The following is a 22,469-nucleotide window of genomic DNA, read 5'->3' as shown; positions in this document are numbered from 1 at the left end:
TCACATTCTTCCCCTCGGGGAAATGCGGGGAATTTTTTTTTTATCCCCTCTCTTCCGCGCGTATCCAACCTGCTAGATTTTCACGCGCCGCGTCGGAAACCGGATTGCTCGGATGCACAGGTGCCGCGTCTTACATCTGCTGGGTTAGTACAATATTTTTAAACGCCCCCCCCCCCCCCCGCTTTACGTTTGGGCTTGGGGTGCACGGCGCGAATAGGTACCTGCCATTTGGCACTCTTTTTTTTTTTTTTTTGCGACAGTATGCCCGTTGGCATAAATACTGCCATTTGGCACTCGCTTCGACCTTGTCGAAATGGAGCTCGTAACGCGAGATACCCAGTTTCGATTCCGGCCACGGGGAGCATTTTTTTTTTTTCGTTTATTTCACCCGCGATTATTCATTATCATCGTCAGAGAAAGTAGACCTTCCTTCAGGGCGTATTGGCGTGCGACGGCGATTAAGTGTGTTGGTGCGGGCTTGTTGGTACATAACTGAATATGGAAAAACAGCGCTAAAACGGGACAAAGAACGTGACAAGACTGGGCGCTCAGTCTTGTCACGTTCTTTGTCCCGTTTTAGCGCTGTTTTTCCATAAAGCGATAAAGCTTCGCTTTAAAACTAAATTGCTCGCGCCGGGAGTCGGCGGTAGGGGCGGCGTGAGCAGGTCGTGCGAAATATAGCCGGTCGTGGTGTTGCCCACGTTACGTTTTTGGTCAGCTGAGATTGGGAATTTAGCGGCGGGATCGTTGAGAGCGGTAGATCTAGGTGGGTCGGAGGGAGGCGACGAGAATGACCGTACGAGGAACGTGCAGAGGCTCGCTCTTCCTGCCCCCTCACTCCTGGGATCAGCTGTCAGTGTGGGGAAAAGCCAGGTTCATTCTAGCCACCTTAGCCAGGTGGACGCCCAGCTCTGCTAGCTGCTTCTCCAGCCTTGACAAGCTGCGTTTCTTTCTTTTTTTGTGTGCAGTTTATTCTTACTAAGCGTGCGAACAATTTTAAACGCTATTCTCACTATGTGTGCTAATAGGGACAAATGTGACAGCGTGCAACTCTGTTCCTAAATGGTTATTTTTATGCTTCACTTTGCTTGCTTTAATCAATAAACCAAAAATAATAAAATAAACAAAGTTACCTGTAGCACAGTTTTTTTTAGATGTTTACGTGCTCAAAGTTTTGTTTTTTTAACTTGTAGCGCCCTCACTCAAAAACTCGCAATATATTCCACGCCTGTGAGCTTGGATGGGAGTCATGGGGAGTCATGGGACACGGCATAAAATCAACAACATGGCGGACGAGAACGCTGACGAAGCCCCGGTGCACAAACGAAACATCTCCCAGATCAAAAACAAGAAACGAAGGCTCGAAGAGTACCTGAAGCTCAAGCGAGTCAAGCAAAAGGCAAGCGACGGCAGTCATTTTTGTACTCCTTGGGGCTTCTTATCCGCCCGATCTCGACTCTGTCACGCACGTGGCTTCTCTACGGCGATTGAATCAAGTTCGCGGTGCTTGCGTGTCCCATCTCGAGCCAAGTAACTTCGCCTGACATCTAACGTAATCGTTACCCACGCAATTCTTCGGTGATCTGCGCCCTTTTGAAGGGTTTGTCGCGCGTCGCGTCTGTCCACTAACCGTAGCTGTCACCTGTTTCGTTGGTTGTGCTCCGTTCTTGCATGATTTGCTTCATGTCGTGAATTGATTGATTGATTGTAAGGTTGAACGCGCCGGCGCTATGCAGGCGATGAGGCGCGCCGTAGTGAAGGGCTCCGGATTAATTTGAACACCTGGGGATCTTTAACGTGCGCCGAAATCTCGTACACACGGGCGTTTTTGCTTTTCGCCTCCATCAGAAAAGCGGCCGGGAATCGAGCCCGCGACCTTGTGCTCAGCAGCGCAACGCCTTAGCCACTGGGCCACCGCGGCGGGTTCATGTTGTGCCGCGCTATGACAGCTGCATCGCCTGGGATGCCACGCGTCGGCTGTAGTGTGCTCGCGCAGAAGCGCCCATTCGGTCGGCTTTCTTGGACGACACCGCTCGCGTGGACGCGTCGACTTCGTCAACCCGAAGTCGGGCTTCTGCACAATGTTATGACGCCGTCCTGTTAATAATTGCAGCTCAAGCGGCAAGCACAGAAGAAACGTCGCAAGGAAGCCGAGGCCCTTGGCGAAAATGTGAGTCTTGCCGTTTTTCCCTCGATGTAGTACTCGACCGTTGATGGACTGATTTTTTTTTTTCTTTTTGCGGCGTCTTTCGCGCAGGCACCTCCTAAGCAGACGCCGCGTACTATCGAAAACACCAGGGAACCGGACGACACCATGGTTCAGCCGGACGACGAAGAGGTGTGTGTTCATTTGGGGAAAGCCGTTGATGCGGGCAGAACCCGTGTCCCGGATGTTTAGAAAGTATTACTACCGCTCTTTCTTCTTTGCTTTTTTTGCACGCAGGTCCAACTGGACGAAGCAATGGACGAAATGGCGGCCTACTTTCGGAAGGAGTACGTGCCGAAGCTGCTCATCACCACTAGTGACAATCCACACACGGTTAGTAAAAGTAGAGCGCCACAAACTAGTGCTTACGTCCAACTAACTTTTAATGAAAAAGACAGGTACCGAAATATACATTCACTTTGTGCGTTGTCTGGATTTTTTTTTTATTACCATGAAACAGTATGGATTACCAACTGGCCGGAACTCTCGTGCTTTTGGCCTAATCATGATACCTAATGTCGTGCCAAAATATTCGTGAACCTAAATATTCGCTGAATGACAGGGCGTCATAAGGCAGCACTTTTGTCGGTGGTGATTGCTTACATATAGATAGGATTTGAACTTTGGTTGCTGTGTTTCTGCGGCTGAAGTTGTCTCATCTGCACGGTCCTTATTTTGATTGTGCACGTTTGAAGACCCAATAATTGATAATTCCTGTTCACTTCTCATGAGAAAAGGGGATCGGGGGCAAGAACCTGGAATGGTGTCCCCGTTTACATCGTGTTCAGTCTGCCAATGTCCACTAATGGGAACAGTGCTTTCACAAAAAGGTTATTTGGCATGAAGTGTTAAAGTAGTACGTGTTAGCTAGTGGTTTGCGAGATTGCACTTGGGAGACAACCCTGTAGAAGCAGAATCTGCGGCATTGCTTTCAGAAATATCTGCACGTGAAACTTTGTTGTTCGATATGGAGGGGAAACCCAGTGCTCCAACATCTCACTGGCGCATGATAGAATTAGTGCGGTAGAAGTGGAAACATTGCCCTGGATTATCCGGTGGAATTGTACAGTTAAGCAGGCGTGCCCTGTGAACCCGAATTGGAGGGTCTTGCTCGAGTGGTCTTTGTTGGACCCCTCTGTTTCAGCGCACCATCAAGTTCTGCCGTGAGCTGAAGCAGAGCATCCCCAACGCGGAGTTCCGGTGGCGCAACCGGTCGCGAGTCAAGAAGACGGTCGAGCAGGCCATCCAACGCGGCTACTCGGACATTGCGGTCATCATCGAAGACCGCAGACACCCCAGTGAGTCCCCCTCTGCCTGGCAGGTCGAGTGTAGGCTGAGCGTCTCTTGTTCAGGCACACACAGCTGTTTGGCAACACTCTGTGAGGCAGTAATAGCGGTTGGTAAGTGGGAGGTAGCAGTTAACTTGCGATGTTGCATTCAGAAGTGTGTCTGGAAAAAACCGTTTGGCCGTGTAGTTTGCCGTGGCCTAGTGAAAGCTCTCATGTAAGCATCGTGTTCACACTTTCCTGCCAATGGGAAGAGTAGTGATTTTGAGTAGTCTAGCAAACAATTTTTTCCCAATCGCAAAAAGACGTACGAGTAAGTGTATGGTATCGAATTGTAGAAGAGCAAATTTCCTTTGCAGTGGTGATTGTTTTAAACGGAAATTTTAGTTGGAAATAGAAGAAAAAGAGCTGTACAGAAAAGTTTCGGGACAAACACACACAAAAAAATAAGCAAGAACGTCGGTGTTCCTCCACACAGATAAAACGTAGAATATTTGAGATGTACATTTTGTACATATACCATGTGTGCAAAACCCCTGCAAATATCAAACTTCCTGTATAAACTTGCAAAAGAAAGCAATGTTAGCAGTAGTGGGCTTCACGCCACTGTGCAAAGCAGTTTCTCGAATCATAAATTGTTTCTCTCTTTCGTTTGTCCACTCTTTCGGCCATGTTGATCAGTCGTATCACATATCAGACATTCCTGATTCAGTCGCGGGCGAGTTCCATCATTGCGCCGAAGTTGCAGTTTTATGTCACCCTTTGCGACCCTACTCTACGCTGACATGTTGTGCAGATGAGGGGGAGCCTTGATTAGCTGCGTACCTTCGTCACATGACATCACCTCACGACTTGAGAAGGAAAGGCTGAATGAAGCCAGAACTGAAACTTTCTACCTATTTGCCGGTATCGTCGAGCCAAACGGCTATGCACAGTTTGTTTATCAAGGTTCCACAGTTCTAAATACCCGCACAACGCAATTTCTTTTTAAAATCTCTTCACGACTCCTTTGAGTGCCACCTCTTAAGGAGCCATGAAGAGAAAATACAACTTCGTTTAATTTGAAAGAACTAGGATTCAGTATCTCACTGAGCTCCATTACAGGCAGAAAAGATGTTTTTTTAACGAAAGAAAAGCAAGAAGTGTTTAAGAACTTTCAAATTTTGCGCCACAGTGACGTGTTATGAGCAAGAATGACGTCATACGGGCCAACAATAAAACATAATTTTCGGTGCGTTAACTGCACGTTAGCATTTAAGTGATGCGGTCAAATGGAACTAGAGGCCCCATTACAGACGTCCAGTCATGTGTCGTCGCGACAGCTCAGTTAGGCGGCCACCAATCGCTCAAACAAGGTTCCGTGACGTCATAGAGAAGTTGCGGGAAATTGGCTCTGGGGTCGCGACTTCTTCACACGTTTTCTTTCATACCTCCGTTATTTGTTCGAAGATTATGATGATATTGATATCATTGTTATCGGGACTAAGCAGTCTTTCTAGTAAACCCAACTTGTATTTTGTCTTCATGGCTCCTTTAAAGAACGCTGCTTTTCTAGTAGAGGGAGATTTCTTGGGACAGGAAACCAGAAGGACGTGCCCTTCTCCCTCTGGTCCTTGAGTCCATGCTCGTCTAGGCTTAGGTTAATACGAAACGCTTGTTTTGAAGGGCGTTGTTTACGAGTATTCCATGCGCCGGGTACTGTGCCTTCCAGACGGCCTGTTGCTGACCCACCTGCCCGATGGTCCGACGGCCTACTTTCGGATAAGCAATGTCAAGTTCTGCAAGGACATCAAGGTGAGAATGTCCCCTGTGATATGCTGACCAAGTGACTCCAGTGAACTGTGACTTCAGTGAACTGTGCACAAATCAAGGAGTCTAATAGGACTAACGTTATCCCTGCTGTTTTTTGAAGGCGTCCGATGGCTTGGTCGAGTTCACTGTGGCTGTGAGGGGCGTTCTTGCGAGAAAGGATCACAAATTTCCACAATATATTCTCGTCAGCAGAGGAATTTGGCGCTGAAAAGAAAGTCATCTTCTTGTTAGCGTTTAGGTGGCCCGATGAAATGGAATTAGAGGTAGCAGCAGTGTTTTTCTTGGCAGTAGCTTTTGTTGGGGACTGCCGTTTGCAAAGACCATAGTCCCTGTGATTGTTTAGGGGCTGTGTTTAGAAGCGGCTGGTGAGATGTTGCTTTTTATTTAACTTGATAACGTTTTCGTTAAAGGGATATTGCATCGAAAAATTGACTTTTTCTCAGAAATGTTTGCATTTGTATTCTAGGTTGTCAGCATAGATATTTGAGGGAAAATTCTCACTGGAAGTTCAACTAAAAAAATGTGTCTAAGTTACTTCCAGCAGCATGGGGGCACACTGGTCTTAAACCAGAAAACTTTATTCTTACCGTTGTGATGACGAAAATTGGGGGTCATGTTGCATAGTTTTTCGTTCTGATTGTAGATGTAAAATTTGTTTTTGCGTAAAATGACTATATTCAAATTTATTTGTATCTTTATTGATTTTTTGACAGCTTTTGTAACAACTGCTGGAGGGATGCAGCTGAACAAGCTACCAGTGAACTGTGCACAAATCAAGGAGTGCAATAGGAACTAACGTTATCATTCAGTCTGGTCTGTAGCAGAAGTTACGACCGGGTGAAGTTTGGCCTTGGAAAGTGTGGGAACCCGAAAAACCAGTTTCGCCTTCCAGGTCCAAACTTCAAATGGTCGTAACTTCTGCTGCAGACCAAATAGCAAGGCAAAACTGCAAGCAGCAAGGCAATTTAAAACACGCATTTGCTTTTTTTTTTCCCCCGGTTTGTTAGTGTAACGTGCGTGTGCAGTTTCCAAGCGCGTGTTGTGACAGAGTATTTAGTTTCTCCTAAAAAACGTCCTGCAGCTCAACCGGCGTGCAGTGGCCACGGCTGAGCAGTGACACACCAGTGGTCAACAGTGGGGGATGGGTCGAATAGCTTACTTGCGTCTGGCGCATTATAACCGAAAGGTTGCTGTGCCAAAAAACCACAACTTACTTACCTACTTACCGAATAGCTTACGGGAAGGAAGGGGGCAACTCAGGCAGGGAGAATGCACCGTTTCGCTGTTGTACGGGAGAGAGAACGTCCTGCATAGCTGGGGGAAAGAGTGGGGCCTTGAGGGGTACCATTTCCAAAACACCGTGCTGGGATGTGGCACGGTGCTTTTGTCTTCACCGGGACAGCGCAAGAGCTAGTATTTGTGCGCGCTGCCTGGGCAGTTCGGCCCCTGAATGACTGACCCCGTGTTTAATGACCCCCAGGGCCGGGCCCTGTACAGCGCCCACCGGCCCGAGGTGATCCTGAACAACTTCAACACGCGGCTGGGCCACTCGGTGGGCCGCATGCTGGCCGCACTGTTCCACTATGACCCGGAGTTCCGGGGACGCCGGGTGGTCACCTTCCACAACCAGCGGGACTACATCTTCTTCCGGCACCACAGGTACCGATTAACTCTTTCCTTGCGGTGTCATAGCCATCGTGCACGGAGTTCCGATGATTTCAAACATCCCACGAAAGCTAAAAGCGGCGCCTTGCGGCCAACTAACGCCACCTGGCGTGTGTATTGACAACTCCTTTTTTGTTTTTTGGTTGTATCATGGTTTGTTGACATTTTGCGTGCGGAGACGGCGCTGAGAGTGAAATTTTAACCCGTGATAGCGCCAAGTTGCGCGGAAATGGCGTCCATTTCACAGCGCGCTTCGCAAATGCGGACAGCTGTGGCAGGGACGTCAGCAGCTGCTGCTGCTGATTTTTGTTACCTCAGCAGCAGTAGTGACTCCACCGACGATGTGGATTCGTTAGATTTTAGTTCTGATGATGACGCTCCCATTCAAATACCTCAGACTTCAACGGATGCTGCCAGGTAGGCTCGTTTTTATTTACCTAGCGCTGTAATTATAAACGAAATGTGCTTCCTATCTGACAACTGCGGTTTTAGTTTGATGTGTAGGGTCTGGACAACGTGCAGTGGGAATATTTTGCCAAATGCACCCCGCCGTATCGCGTTATCACCTTCAAGATAGCCTTGCGCTGTTCTAAAATTAGCGCTACTTCTCAAGAGCACTAAATTTGTTTCTTTGTTTTTACCACTGCAGTGATAATGATTTCATGTCAGAATGCAAACACGTATGCTTGGATGCGTATTTTAGGGAGACCGACTTACCCTCGAGTGACTTCGAGGAGTGGCACAGCCGTCAGTTCCGCTAGGTTGACGGGCCCGTGAAAACCCAAAACTTGGTGTACAGTGTCGATTTATATATTGAACGTAAGGAACGCAAGAACAATTTTTTTATATCGTAGAATTCCTGAAAATAATTTGTAGGCTCAGGAAAATTGCCGATTTGTGTTTTGTGTATACTTTTTTGTGCATTTTTTTTTTCTGATTACTTGACGAATAAACTGTAAATAATTGTACCTTTCACAAAACTGCTGCTATGGGTTTGGAAGAGCAATCTATAAGCTAAAATTTGATGCGTAGCAAGGCTAAATGTGTGCACTAGTTCAAGAGAAAGAAAAAAAAAATTTGTGGAAACACTCAAAATTGGCCTTTGTTTTCCTGCCGTAACGAGAGTTGCAGGCCACCCACATCACTGTACTGTCTGCGCACAAGAGGGAATAGTGCACAAGCGAAGGTGTATCAGGATGTAGCATTGCTACATTGGCTGTTGTCCAAACAGCAACGGACCTTCTCACGGTGGCCCGGTGGCTGAGGTGTCGTGCTGCTGAGAGCAAGGATGTTGCAGGTTTTGATTCTTGGACATGGTGGCTGATGGTGGCAGAAGGCAAAACCGCCCGTTTGTTGAGATGTCGGTGCACTTTACAAGATCCCGAGGTGGTTGAAATTATTCTGGAGTTCCTTCCACTACAGCCAAGCTGTATAGCTTTGGTGCGTTCAACGCCAAAGTAATGGTACAAAAAGAACTGCGGCTTAGCGCGCGCTTCTCTGCATATAAAGCAAGCACGGAGGTGAGGCCAGCAACTGCCAGATGTGGAGTGGGGTCTCGTCTCGTTGCTGTGGTGGGGAGGCTGAAATTACGTCACATTGAGCAGAAAATTGAACTTCACAGGGTGGAGATAGATCGCTCCACACCCCATGTGTTCGGCAGTGTCCGGCATTTCATCTTGCCACTCGACGGCCTGAATTGAAGGTTGTCTTTCAGTGAGTTCATCTGGCTTAGCTGTTGTCGTGTGTAGTACCAGCACTTGCTTCCCTGCCAGAAGAAAAGAAACGAAAAGTTTCTGTGAAATGCAACAGACACTTTGTTTTGACTATCTATACATGCAGCCAGCTACACATGGACCGAAGAGCCACAATACGAGGCACTTTATTCAGCAGGCGTGGCCAATGTCCAACAAAGCAGCGATGAGGAGACCCTTCGGAGTTTGGTAGAAGTGCTGCCAGCCACTGAGCCCTCCCTGAGAGCAACTATTTGTGTTATTACTGCGGCCACTCCTCATACCTCACAGTCGACCAGATTTAAGGGAAATACCCGAGGTGGAGCAAGTTCCTGTTGCAAGGGGAAGTTTGGCGTCCACCTGAAATGTACTTGTACGGCTGCAGAAAAAAGAATTGGCCGCACATCTGCTCCTCTCGTTGCAAATGTCGACGAAAGTTAGAGAACACGTTGTTGATATATGACCCCCCCACCCCTTGCCATAATTGCAGAAACTTGGTTGCATACTGCAATTAGCGATGACGAAATCGTGCCGCCTGGGTGCCAATTATTCGGATGAGATAGGGGATCTCGAGGGGGCAGAGTAGCAGTTGTAGTAAACAATGGCATTGATTAAAACAGTAGGGAATCAAATTGATAACTACGAAAGTTTAATTTTAAAGGTTTCACTTTCGGGGCACATGTTTTTTCTCTGTGCAGTTTATCGCCCACCAGACGCTGACGATTCTTTTTTTCTTAAATTCCATGACCGAATGATAATATTAAAGGGTAAGAATTGCATAGTTACTGGTGATTTCAGCCTACCTGCTATTGACTGGGAGCATAAGCAATACGGTTTGTCTACTTGTTCTGATTCATTACTAGACATAATGTTTGCTTTTAAAACCTTTAAAAAATTGTGAAAGACAACCCTCGGGGAAATTCAATCCTAGGCGTGTTGCTAGTTTCTGAAATGTTTAGTGGGGGAGTCATTCAGGTAAATTCGGGTATATCCGACCATAAATTAATTTCGTTTTCTTGAAGAAAGAGCAGTCAGTCTTAAACCGAAAGTTGTGACGCAGGCCTTAATTAAAGATTTTTCGAGGGCAAGCGACGTTGCTGTAATAGACTATTCAGACGCGCATCTAGGACAAACCAAAAATGACCCTGGGCTATTGTGGCGTGCTGCTGCAGAATTCTGTATTGAAAATGTTGTGCCTTCCGACCAGTGCTTCCCAAGATACTGTACCCAACAGTTACCTCGTGGGGAAAAAATGTGGTCCTGAGAAATCAAGGCACGAAGTTTGGAAACAGGTGAAAATGGTCGTTTAGGCAACTTGAAAGGGCAACAGCTTCGTAAACACTTATGGTACAGCTGTAATATTTTGCAGGTACAATATTTGGGGCCTGTAGACTGCAAATAAAATTGATACAGGAAATTGATTCGCTGGCAAATTTTCGGTCCTGAAGACCAGTGTAAAGGAGCACTGACACGAAAATTTTATGTTACACTTTTACTGCTTTTATCGATGTTTAATGGCCTGGCGAACCTGAAACAGCACTTCAAATACTTCAGCGCGCGATAGTTAATTACATTCAACGGCCTGAAAATCGTTTGTTTCAAATTTCCGCGCTTTCATCCCGAACGGCACACCTCACCGCTTTGTGTGGACATCACCGGTGCCCACTTGAGAGGGTGTTGCGCCCGCTCATTGCTCGTGGGGCCGCGCGCATGAAGTGATGTCACGAGCTTTTGACGAGCGCTGCCACATCACTTCTTTTGGCTCTCCTTGGCTGATGCCCATTTGCTGAGTGCCGCTCCGGGCGCTGCTCCGTCGGCGCGATAAATGAGATCCAATTAAACTATGTTCTTCGCGTCGCAGGCTGCTCATATTTCACCCAAGGTATTCTGTTGAATGAAGGAAGCGAACTGCGCAATAATAATAACGCCGAAAATTGGTGTCAGTGCTCCTTTAAACACGCTAACTGTACCCCAGTTTAGTGGTTGGCGGGGGCTGTGATACATGGGAACAGTTGTACTGGAGCTGTATGACGAGGGAGTAGTGGGTTTGGTGTCACATTAGGTTAGTTGGAACACGTGCACGTACTAAAAATAAAAGGTGCTACAAAAAGAATGTCAAACTGCAGCAAGTGCAACAATGTTGCAGTGACCTGGAACGTAAAGCACCTGAATTGTCTTTATAATCGACACGTTCAGGTTCCCAAAAGTGGCGAGAAACTTTTCACTGATATTACGGATTATATTTTGAGAACACTTGAGCTTGGTTCCAACTTTTGCTCACTCCTGCTGTTGTTGGCCAGCCCAAGGCGTTTGCAAGTGGGCAGGTTTGTGCATGCGGTTGAAATGATGGCGGGAGGCATTCGTACACGTGAGACCGCGCTCCGATGTTGCATTGACTGCACTCGTGGTGTGAGAATATTTAGTGAGAGGATGTGCCCAGCCTTCTCTTTGCTGTGAGATTCTGCTTCTACGTTGGACGAGAGCAAAAAGACTTCAGAATAGTGTCCAGCTTTATTCTGTGGTCCAGTGCACAGGGTTCTACTGCTAGAAGGGCTCCACTCATTGGCTTCCGTGGTGCAGTAGTAGCCTCTTAGGTTTTGATGCTAACGCTTTGAGTTCAAGTCCAGCACTTACGTGTTTTTTTTTTTTTTTTTTCCCTTTGTCAAGAGAATTTTTTTGCTGCAACTTATTCTCTTACCTTTGAGGGTCACGGCCGTACACGTACGGCATCGGCAAACACTTTCAAAATGGTCAATGACGTACATGTACGGCATTTTTTGTATCTTTAAAAAGCGCACCGTTTTCCCCAACTTCTCTTGCTTGGCATGTGCTGCCACACTTCGGAAATATGTCAAATTTTTTTCTTGCACCGATGGCTCTTCTTTTTATTTTTTTATGGTTTACTTCAGCGGTGCGCTGGCTATCGCTTGCGCATCTGCTAACAAGGGGGTGCGCTGGGTATCGCCCACCGGGCGCCTCTCGCTTCTTGCGCCTGCCACAGACAAAGGGCGCCCACGAAACTAATGAGGCTCTTTTCTCCTTTTATTTGTATTTTATGAGCAGTGCGCCGTCTATCGCTCCCGCATCCAGCTGCGCTTGCTCGCGCACGTGCAGCGGCTGGTTTCAGTTTCGTCCTCCGGGCGGTTCCCGCTTTTTGCGCCCGCGAAACTGATGTCTATCTGATTTCTATCCACTCAAAAGGTGCCGGCTTGTTACTCTCTCGTTTTTATTTATCATTTTTCTTTTACTCATGAATAAACCACACATATGTAACAACACAAACAATTTTCTTGTCGCTGTATGGTCACCCTAAAAAATTACGATAATTATTTCTCGAAATAGATTCATGGGAAGAATTTAAATCAGCAATAAAAAAAATCAACCCTGGGGAGTCGCATTTGGCGAAACAATTCGACCCTTAAGGGGTTAAGGGGAGTCTCTGGTCTTAAAACAACTTCTTTTAATAAGGGAATCGGTTTTTTGATGCACCGCTTGGAACTAATTTTGCAGCGCATTCAACTTCGGTGTTTGAAAAGGGCACTCAAAATGGTTCCTTGCCACTGGTGCCACCAAGGTTCTATCTGGTTCTATCTATTCTATCTGGTCTGTAGCAGAAGTTGCGACGATTTGAAGTTTGGGGCTGGAAGGCAAAGCCGTTTTTTGGGGTTCCCACCTTTCGAGGCCAAACTTCAAATGGTTGTAACTTCTGCTACAGACCAGATAGAATGATGATGTTGGCCTTAATGCGCTCCTTGATTTGCGCACAGTTCACTGGTGCGCTGTTGAGCTGCATCCCTCCAGCTGTTCTTCTACAAAAGCTGTCAAAAAAACAAACATAAAAATATAAGTAAATTTGAATATAGTCGTTTTACGCAAAGATTAATTTTATATCTACAACCAGAATGAAAGACTACACATGTCCCCCAATTTTCATCATCATAACTGTAAGAATAAAGTTTTTGATCAAAGACCCAAGTGCCCCCTTTACCCCTTTAACCTGCCAAGAGAATTTGTGCAAAACCCTCGTGTTATGTGCAGGCCTGTTGTCCAACCGCAGTGCTGGGCAGATGTCAAAATTTGGGGCTGGGCAGTGTATGTGGCAGTGCGGGTAATAGCTGAAAGTGGTCTTGTGCACTGCGTATGTGTGCAGAGGAGTTGGACTGTGCTGGTTGGTCACCAGGTTGCCACTGGCCATTTCAATTGTGGAAAAAAAGCCGGCATGTTGTCTCATTCTCAGCGTAGTAGATCGGCCCTGAGGGTTTGTCCACTCGCTGTTTTTGCGTGTGCGAGAGAGAGAGAGATGCGTTGACAGTGGTTCTTCCCAACTGCGTCCTCTGTTGCCCCCCTTGTGAGCGCAGTGCATGTCTGCAGTGGGCTCCTCTGCTGATCGGGCCGACACTATAAATGACGTCCCCCCTCCCCCCTGGTGCAGGTACGAGTTCCGCAATGCAGAGAAAGTGTCCATCCAGGAGATTGGGCCGAGGTTCACGCTGCGCCTCAAGAGCCTCCAGAAGGGCACCTTCGACTCCAAGTTTGGCGAGTACGAGTGGGTGCTCAAGGTGAGGAGGAGGGTGTCCGTCTGTGGGGCTCCGCTCGTCTCTGTAGAGGGACGCACGCATTCGCTCGCAAGCGTGGTGCGGTGTCCTCTGCGTTTACGGGGGCTGCACTGGTCTTAAACTAAAAAAAGTTTATTCTTACAGGTACGACAATGAAAATTGGGGCGGCATGTGTAGTTTTTCATTCTGATTGAAGGTGTGAAATTTGTTTCTGTGCGAAACGGATACATTCAAATTTATTTGGACTTTTATGTTTGATTTTTCGACAGCTTTTGTGAGAAAACTGCTGGAGGAATGCCGCTGAACAAGGTACCAGTGAACTGTGCACAAATCAAGGAGTGCTATAAGGCTAACATTGTCATTCTATCTGGTCTGTAGCAGAAGTTATAGCCGTCTGATGTGTGGGCCTGGAAGGTGGGAACCTGAAAAACCGCTCTTGCCTTCCAGGCCCACACATTAGACGGTCGTAACTTCTGCTACAGACCACCAGATAGAATGACAATGTTAGCCTTATAGCACTCCTTGATTAGTGCACAGTTCACTGGTACCTTGTTCAGCGGCATCCCTCCAGCAGTTTTCTCACAAAAGCTGTCGAAAAATCAAACATAAAAGTCCAAATAAATTTGAATGTATCCGTTTTGCACAGAAACAAATTTCACACCTTCAATCAGAATGAAAAACTACACATGCCGCCCCAATTTTCATCGTCGTACCTGCAAGAATAAACTTTAGTTTAGGACCAGTGTGGCCCCTTAATGGTGAAATGGTGCTCTAAGGGGCTGCAAAGAAAAAATACCACCAGTTTGGAAATCATCGGAAATATTGCTGCTTTGTCTTGATAACAACGGTGCCGATTCCCAGTCAGCTAGCCATAGAAGTCAATTCAACAAAGTCTTTGCCACAGCGAACCATTTGTCTGGCTTGCTTTCGCTTTAATGAAATTTTCGCTCATTGGGGCTGGGTTCGAACATTTATTTTGCAATAAAATGAGCATAACGCCAGCGCATGTAAAACTGTAGACATTCAGGGTGCTTTGTTTAACCGAAAACTTGCGGCACACGCTCGCACCACCACTTTTAAACAAAAACAAACTCGTAGATGGACGCCATTGTTTGCTGGTGATAACGATGTGGCTGGCTGCCTTTACATGAGGCGCACGCCTTGTTCGCCAAGCCGGAACTACAGCCAATCCGTATCCAGTTGAAATCGCGCGCAAATGTGCTCTGCTGCTGGCGCGGCGCCATCATGTATGCGTTGTGAGCGGCTGTCTTTGCAGTTTTCCTTCTACATTCTTTCAAAGTCGAACACAAGAAATAATGTTTTCGTGCTTAGTTTTTAACCCACCTCATGCTATCATGGCTGCGAGTGCGCAGACGTGATAAATGCAAGCATGTGCGGCTTGCCTGCCAAGTCCAGTTGCGGCCGGGCTCAGTCAGAGGAGGATAAAATAATGGCACTGCTCCTGCCACAAAGTAGCTCTTTATGTGCAGGTAAAAAACATAACCATTGGTATGGCTGTTATCTGAATAAACACGACGTAACTTTGTATCTTCGCCAGTGAATACAGTAATAGGCAGCTCCCAGCCTCTTTGACCTTACAATCTGACTTTGGGTGCCTCCGACCCAGCTGGTAATTGCCTGGCTGTTGCAGTAGCAGAGGCTCCCTTGACCCCAAGATGTGTTTTGTGGGTGAAAGTGGGGGCGTTTATTTTTGGCCTGAAGCGAGTGATGCTTGTGTAGTAGTTTACGTTTGCAAAGTGGTGCAAATAAAGAGCAAGAAGTGAAAAAAAAAAAAGAACCTTTGACTCATTTTTTTTGAGTCTGATGAAAACGGTGGCACATTAGTTGAGGAACTAACTGGCTTTGCACATCACTTTCTCGATATCTCTGAACAGGCGCCACCACTTGGGTTGTGGTCAAGAATCTTGTTTTTTCTCTCTCTCTCTCTCTTTTTAAGGTTGCAATTTCAGCAGCTATTGGATTATCTGGGCAACACATTGTACATTTTGAAAAAGTGTTTCCGAAAACTGTCTTGAAAAAAAAAAAAAAAAAAGAAACGAAAAGGTTTAGCGGAACTAAGATTAAGATTAGTTCACAGAAAGAAGTTTGGTCGAAAAAATTGCCCCCACCTCCCCGAAGGGAATCGTGAGGAAGTGCGAATGCATTTCTTGCGCCGAGAGTACACGGCGTAGTAATTCTGCCATCGCCTTGAGAGGCGCAGTACCAGCGAGGGGGAGCTGTCAGGCGAGGGGAGAGGCGCGCGCCAAGGGTGAGTGCAAACCTAACGGGGGGAGAGGCGCACCAGCTGCAGAGCATGTGACGTCACGGCGCGAGGAGAGGGGGAGCAGACGCAAAGGCGCCAGCGCGCGGTCACGTGGGAGTGTGACGTCACGGCGCGAGGAGTGGTGCGGGAGTTGGCGCGCGCAGCCACGGCGCGGGAGGCGGAGCGCGTGCGGGTCACGTGGGGTGTGACGTCGCTGCGCCGTTGCTACAGACGCTCCTCTCCGCTCCTCGCGCCGTTGCTAGGGGAGAGGAGGAGGAGCGCGGATGACGGCGGATTCAGGGTCGCTCATAAAGTGCATCGCACTTAAAACCAATGTGTGGTCTTCCTTTGCAGAGGCACGAAATGGAGACAAGTCGGAGAAGGTTCTTCCTGTGAAGAAATCTTTGCAAGGACCACGGCTTCCAAGAACACAAAGTGCGCGTCATTGTCAGTTTCCCCAGCTCAGAGGGGGATCAAGTTGTTGCAGTGTGTGTGTGCACCAAGACGTGTGGCTTGCAAGTGGTGCCAGTGAACAGAAAATACAGAAATTTGTTTCAAACAAGCACCGTGTGACTGCTTTTATTTGTTCTAGAAAAATAAACTGGTAAGTAAAACAGCCTTGCAACATGAAGGAGCACGTATCCACAGTCTGGGGCATTTCTTACAAGTGGTTCAGGGGCAGTGTCAGTGCAGCATAGTGCTGTCCTCGATTGAAACAACTTAATGGGGATGTCACGTTACCACCCTTGTCACGTCACTTGAACATGCAAGTTCATGGCTCGCTAGGTGGCCAAAAAATTGTCATTTTCAATTTTATTAGGTCTTCAAAATCGAAGATAACTTGCAAGACAGCACAACCATTCAATCACTCAAGTTCTCCAACTGACCATTTTTGCTTCTTTCTGTATTTAGTTCATAAAAAGCACCGAAATATCTCGAAGTCAAAACCCTATCCGCTGTCTCGTGTGCATCACTGCACTTCCAGCATTTCAAAAATTGGTCAATAAGAATAAGAAAACCTTGAAACATACTTTGTGCCTATAAGGCCACCGCTTTCAGGATGACTCGGGGGCGAAATTTGTGGTGCCACAGCGCCAGCGCTTGTTCCTCCCAGAGACTCATTTTCAGTTCTTAAACAGCGTTAAAAAAAAATTCAGTAGCGACACAGGCACAACTGTAGATGTTGCGATGCGGCTTGAAGACCACCAGCATTGCCGGTCTCTCCCCATGCCCTTGTTTGTGCAGCAGTGCGCAGTTCACGTGCTCTTGGAGTGGTCGACGGGGGCCAAGAACCGCTTGCGCTGCTTCAGCAGGTGCCCAAACAACTGCGGGAAGACTGCAGGGGACGAGAGAGGGACCGCAGTTTTAGAGACGGTACACTCTCCCAAACATATAACAACCGCATCAAGGGCTTGCGTTCAGGCTAGTTGGTATTCCACAACGTTCATCATCACCAGCCTATCTACGCCCACTGCAGGGCAAAGGCCTCTCCCATAGACCTCCAATTATCCCGGTCCTGCACTAACTCCGACCAATTTATCCCCGCAAACTTCTTGATCTCATCTGCTCACCTAACTTTATGCCACCCCCCTGCCACGCTTGCCTTCTCTAGGGATCCACTCTGTTCATCATCAGCACAAAAAAAAAAAAACATCAAAGGACACGGAAGACCAGAACAAGCGCCTGTCGTCTTCTGTGTCCATGTCTTTTTTTTTTTCTTTCTGCGCACTTATGCTGAACGTAATAACACCCAAATCAGTCGCAGTACCAATGGGCGACTTTTGACACGGGAACTACCACAAACCCAAACAGACACACCCAAGCATGAATCTACTCGTGTGTTGCGTGACCTTTGTGACATCATTTGCAGCCACGCAACCAACGTTTCGGTAAAGGATTCAGACAACGTCAGATTCCACAAACAATCGGTCAAAGAACTGGCATTCCACAAGTTGCGACAGCTAGATTTCCAACTTTGTTTGGAGCCAATCTCGGAGTGGCCCCGGATTCGCTTGCCTCAACTGAAAAGTCACACGACCAACTTTGCTATATACTCCGGTACAAGTTAAGAACGGCAACGGGAGTTGCCTCTGTGCCTTGCCACCGCAGCCAGATGTTACTCCGCACGGCGCAAGTCATTCGTTACTGGAAATATTTTGAACATGGCACGAGCAGTTTCCCTCAATTTTTTGGACTTAATATGCTTATAAACAACTGCAGCAACGACAAACAAACTGCGTGAGAAAAGGCGGACGATATCACGCATTCATAGCAATCTCCTTTCAAAACGCGTGCGCCCGTTGACTCTGTCTATCGCTTAGGCTGAGTGATAGCGTACATGAGCTACTGCTGTTCTTAACTCTTTCCGTACCGGACGTGCGATTTCGATCATGAGCGATCGAAATCGATCGGAGTTTTCAAACGCTGATTTGAAAGTCGCGCCGGGCGCTTTGAAACGTTTGGCGCCATCTACCGTGTAGCACAAGAAATAAGCTTTCATTTGCTGTGTAGTTTGTATTTTTTGAGCCAGGTGGCGGCAGTTTAAAGCCCGCCGGGAGAAGCGTATACGCGGCGTAGTTGCCGCGGAAGATGGCTGCGCCCCCGCGAGCTCGACGCTTGCTCCCAAACACCGCAAATCGCGAGATTCTACTCAATCTTCGGTGGATTTTCGGGACTTCACTAGCAGCAGTGACTCTTCCGATGATTTCGATCAGTCAGACTTGAGTTTTGACAGTGACGATGACGACAATCAGCCCGGAACATCAGCGGCCGCCAACAGGTAAGCGAGCGGCTTGTTTCTCTAGTGTAGCCGGTTTTCTTTGAGTGCTCCGCTGACGGTTCGCGAGGTTTATCAGTGTCACGCATGGTTCTATCTTATCTGCAGGGTTTCCACATCCTTTGGCCAAGACTCGCTGCTGCCTCGACAACGGAGTTTTTGCAATAAAAATCTTTACCTAAAACAATCGAGAAAAGCTTTTTTTCTTCGTGGTTTTGAAGCGCTGTAAACAAACTTTTGCAGCTCAGAAACCGCTAAAGTTAGGGCTTTGATTTTTTTAGAGAACATTGTCAAGAAATGCAGAAAACATTTGTATATTTCAGAATTTCTTCTAAAAATTTTTCTTTGAAGTTATAAAGAGCGTTTTCGCAATTTTGTGCTAAATTTGCCCAAAATGTCTAATTTGACAATTTTTATTTTGCTTTTTCTCTCTTTACAATTTCATAAAAGTTATGTCAATAAAAAGAGAATCTATTTAGGTTCATTTTCGTGTGCTTTATACATTTTTTCACCTAACAGGTTTTTCATAAAAAAAACATTACCGGAACCCACAAAAAACGGCACTTTTCCCCCGGTACGCAAAGAGTTAAGGAGGGACACTTCTTTTAATTTTCAAGTCAACTATGTGAAACCTATCAGTGTTGCTGTTTTTTCCCTCCTATTTCAAGTATGCCATTAGTTTTTCAACTCAATTAGCTACCAAGATAATTGAAATAATTAGCCATTTTTGGTCGAACAATAGACAGACAAAACAGTGTTCCAATACTATAAACCCTGGTGGTGAATGCAACAATCGAAGCAGTTTTTTGATGCATCGCTTGGAGCTAACTTTACAGCTCATTAAACCTTAGTGTTCGAAATGGGCATTCGAAATGGTTCCTTGCCACTGGTGCCAGCAAAGTTCAATGAGCTGTAAAATTAGTTCTAAGCGATGCACCAAAAAGCTGCTTGTGTTATTGCATTCACCAGGGTTCATAGTATTGCAAAATACTAAAAATTAGTTTCATGACCAACTTTTGCCCATTGTTCCTCCAAAAATGACTAATTATCTCTAATTATCTTGAGAACTAATTGACCAGCTAAAAAAATAATGGCGTATCTGAAATCAGCGGGGAAAAAGCAGCAAGTCTGACAGGTTTCACAAAGTTTACTTGAAAATTAAAAGAAGTTGTTTTAAGACCAGTGTTCCCCTTTAACTTGTTGCGGAGTACAGCGCACAATGTGTTGAGGCCCCCAAACCATCGGGTAACGTGACAGAGGCAGGGAGGGACTCACAGGGTGCGTAGGAGGCAATGATGAGGATGACCACGGTGTAGTAGTCAAAGGAGAAGTTGAGCGCGTTGGGCAGCTGGTAGGAGAAGAGGTTGCGCTTCCGGATGTACGGCAGCGCAGCCAGCATGGTCACAATCTCCCCCTGCAATGCGAGGAGACCAAGGGGGGTCAGTCTCTCTCAACTGCCTCCTCAACAGGGATGCCCGAACCGGGGGGGGGGGGGGCCCAGCATCCCCAGGTACTTTTGTGTGCGGGCTAGGCCCCACCCTACTCCCTGCCCCATTGACATTTTAACACGGAAGTGTTTTATACCCAGATACACAAAGATTTCACTGACGTCATATCCGTCACGGAAGTGATGCCAGTACAACAGAACAAGCAGCCTGTAAAGGGTGCACCCCTGCACGCAGGGTCTTCTGGCGGGGAAGCAACCTTTAGTACTAAGGAGTACGTGGTATACTAGAGTTGTTCGTTTTCAGGTTTTATATTTTAACACGAAAGTGTTTTATGGCGGGATACACCAAGATTTCGCTGACGTCATATCCGTCACAGAAATGATGCCAGTACACCTTTGCCGAAGCGACCCGCCAGCAGGACGTCGCTCGCCAAGCACACCCACAAGAGAGCCGCCGACCCGCAAATCATGCTCAGCTGCAGATTTCGCTGCACGCTTCACTTTCGTGTTTTATCGATTCCTATGACACAGGAATCAACCACAGTTTTTTTTTTTTGCTCAACTTTAGCTCTACAAGTTTCTATAAATTTGACTGCTTCCATGATGTGATACAAGTAGCCGATTTTACATTGGCAACACTCGCAAAACCACGGATTGTCGAACTGACATTCCGATGCTGGTGTGCTTGGCAGCAACTTTTATTGCGCTTGAGAAACGGGAGCCGTTTGTCAATCTCCGTGGGCAGTTTCATCCTTGTAGCGAGTATCTACTTGGTGTTGCTAAGCTTCACGATGTGACGCAGTTTAATACCGGGCGGTGTCGTTATCCCTGCGGGACAAAGCAGCAGAGGGAGAGCGCGGCTCCAAGTCAGCCAAGGAGACTGACTCGTCATGCTACGGCGGGTGAAGCAAGGGCTTGTCGGAAAGTAGAAGCGGCAAGCGGGATACGCTACCGTACAGGCTGAAAGGGGAACGCTGAGCTTTGTCGGTATGAGCAGTACTTCGTGTGTGCACATGCATCAAAAGGGGCGACCGAGCGGACGTTACACCCAGAAGTGGCAGTCGGACATTCCTGTGATAGATGACCAATCACCTCTCGAAAGTGGACAAGAAATGCGGTGCGTCAACGTAGAAGCCACATGAACGGCTTTAGATAAACACAGCCACCAGCATGTGTGCTTTGGCGGCAAATATGTGTGCCCGGCAGGCACCTTGAGGCTTAGTGTGTGTGGCGGACAGCAAAGGATTCCAACGGCACTTATAATTATCGCAATTGTTGCATTGGGTTACCCCTTTCTACCCTTTTCTCCATGTCTCTGTAGGACCCCCATTCTTCCACCTATTTTCCACGCCATGTCAAACCGGCAAAAGCATTGTACGTGGGCTTGCTGTGGGCATGCAGTGTTGTAGTGCGCCCAAGATGTCTCCCTCTACTGAGAATGATGCTGCAGAGAGGGGAAATTTCACTTTTTCGATTGGACAGCATTGTTTATGGACACTCCCTGGCATAGGGAACCACAAAACAAAAGACAAGATAAAGCTGTGCTCCGTGTTCCCCGATTTATGAACAAGTCATAAATAAGCATGTCATAAGCAAGTCATAAACAAACCATAAATAAGCACGTTAATTTAGTACAACCACCTCAAAAGGAAACGCACTCAGTGGCCTTCAGGCTCTTGCAGGCAGCTGCCTTTGGAAGGCGCCACTGAATGATGACGGGCCAATAGCGAGAGCTATGCGACACCAGCCCAATCTGACAAAACACCTGCACACTCTTTTCACTCAGAAGGCATGATGGAACCTGCCTACCCTAGCCCTGCTACTGAAGCGGCAGACAGGGCTGGTACCGTTCTCTGTTATTATTACTAGTTACAGTAGAAGACGAAGTGTGTAACAAAAGCTATTTCCTCACATGGTCAGACGGAAATGTCGGGTTTTTTCTCTCGAGCAAAACTCGGACTTTAATATCTGAAACAGCAGAGCTGGCAGCCCCTCTCCCTTTATTGGAGACCCAGCTGTTGAATCTCACATGGATTACCGAACTTGCCGCTGAAGGTTCTCCATGACTGGCCGGCCCGGGTTCTTTTGTCTGCAGGCCTTCACATCTCTCCCTAAGAGTAGGGCGCTAGCACGGGCCAGAATTCGCGGCCAAGTCCAAAGCTGATGCCCGTGCTACGAGCCAAATGGAAATAATGCTGGGAGCCCGGAATGCGATCGTAGCTCAATTCGACAGACACGGGTTTCATAACGCAAGGGACCCAAGTTCAATTTGGGCCACAAGAAGAGGGTGTTCTTTTGTTTTGTTTTTTTTTTCTTTCCAATTACCGGCCCATGTTATTCTTCCCTGCTGCTGCTAACCCCGTACCGCTTGGGCCTTTGGGGTGGCCCAGTGGTCAGGGTGCCAGTTTCACGGCATAAATGTCCTGGGTTTGATTCCCAATACCTCCCTAAGCACATTTTTTTCTTGAGGCTTCGAGGTTTTCTTGGCGCCACGAACGGACAAAGCGTGGCCTGAACAGCTTTTTCTGTTAATGTTTGCTTCAGCACCCCCACTTAAAATACAGTTCCCGGCATCACTGCTCCTCAAGTTTCCTTCAATGTTTGAAAAATGCCAACACAAGAAATACTAGCAGCAGCGCAGCAATGCCACAAGTAATGAAAAAAAAAAAAAGGTTGCTCATCTTGTAGCACTTTGCGGAACGACTGACAGACAGGCACGCTGCAACAT

The 22,469-nt window shown here is 47.2% G+C and overlaps 2 protein-coding genes across 2 annotated transcripts in view; one reads left to right on the top strand and one right to left on the bottom strand.

Annotated features, from left to right (window-relative positions):
* Positions 1-1,240: 1,240 nt before the first annotated feature.
* Positions 1,241-16,080, top strand: LOC144162504 (ribosome production factor 1). The gene is made up of 9 exons (XM_077693067.1): positions 1,241-1,399; positions 2,114-2,170; positions 2,258-2,338; positions 2,444-2,539; positions 3,351-3,504; positions 5,204-5,286; positions 6,785-6,963; positions 13,132-13,258; positions 15,873-16,080. Exons 1-9 carry the CDS (start codon positions 1,241-1,243, stop codon positions 15,912-15,914), a joined length of 978 nt encoding a protein of 325 aa, XP_077549193.1. The 3' UTR covers positions 15,915-16,080.
* Positions 16,067-22,469, bottom strand: part of Hacd1 (3-hydroxyacyl-CoA dehydratase 1) — a 24,350-nt gene continuing 17,947 nt past the window's right edge. The window contains exons 6-7 of the mRNA XM_077693068.1: positions 19,570-19,708; positions 16,067-16,854 (exon numbers count right to left, since the gene is read on the bottom strand). Coding sequence (XP_077549194.1) covers positions 16,775-16,854; positions 19,570-19,708 — 219 coding nt within the window. The 3' untranslated portion in view covers positions 16,067-16,774. The remainder of the gene's footprint in view (positions 16,855-19,569; positions 19,709-22,469) is intronic.

The sequence above is a fragment of the Haemaphysalis longicornis genome, unplaced genomic scaffold (genome assembly GCF_048455015.1).
Source record: "Haemaphysalis longicornis isolate Haplotype H1 unplaced genomic scaffold, Haemaphysalis longicornis Haplotype H1 scaffold_12, whole genome shotgun sequence".
NCBI lineage: Eukaryota > Metazoa > Arthropoda > Arachnida > Ixodida > Ixodidae > Haemaphysalis > Haemaphysalis longicornis.
The sequence above is the reverse complement of the archived record's forward strand: the minus strand, read 5'-3'. Positions and strand labels throughout refer to the sequence as shown.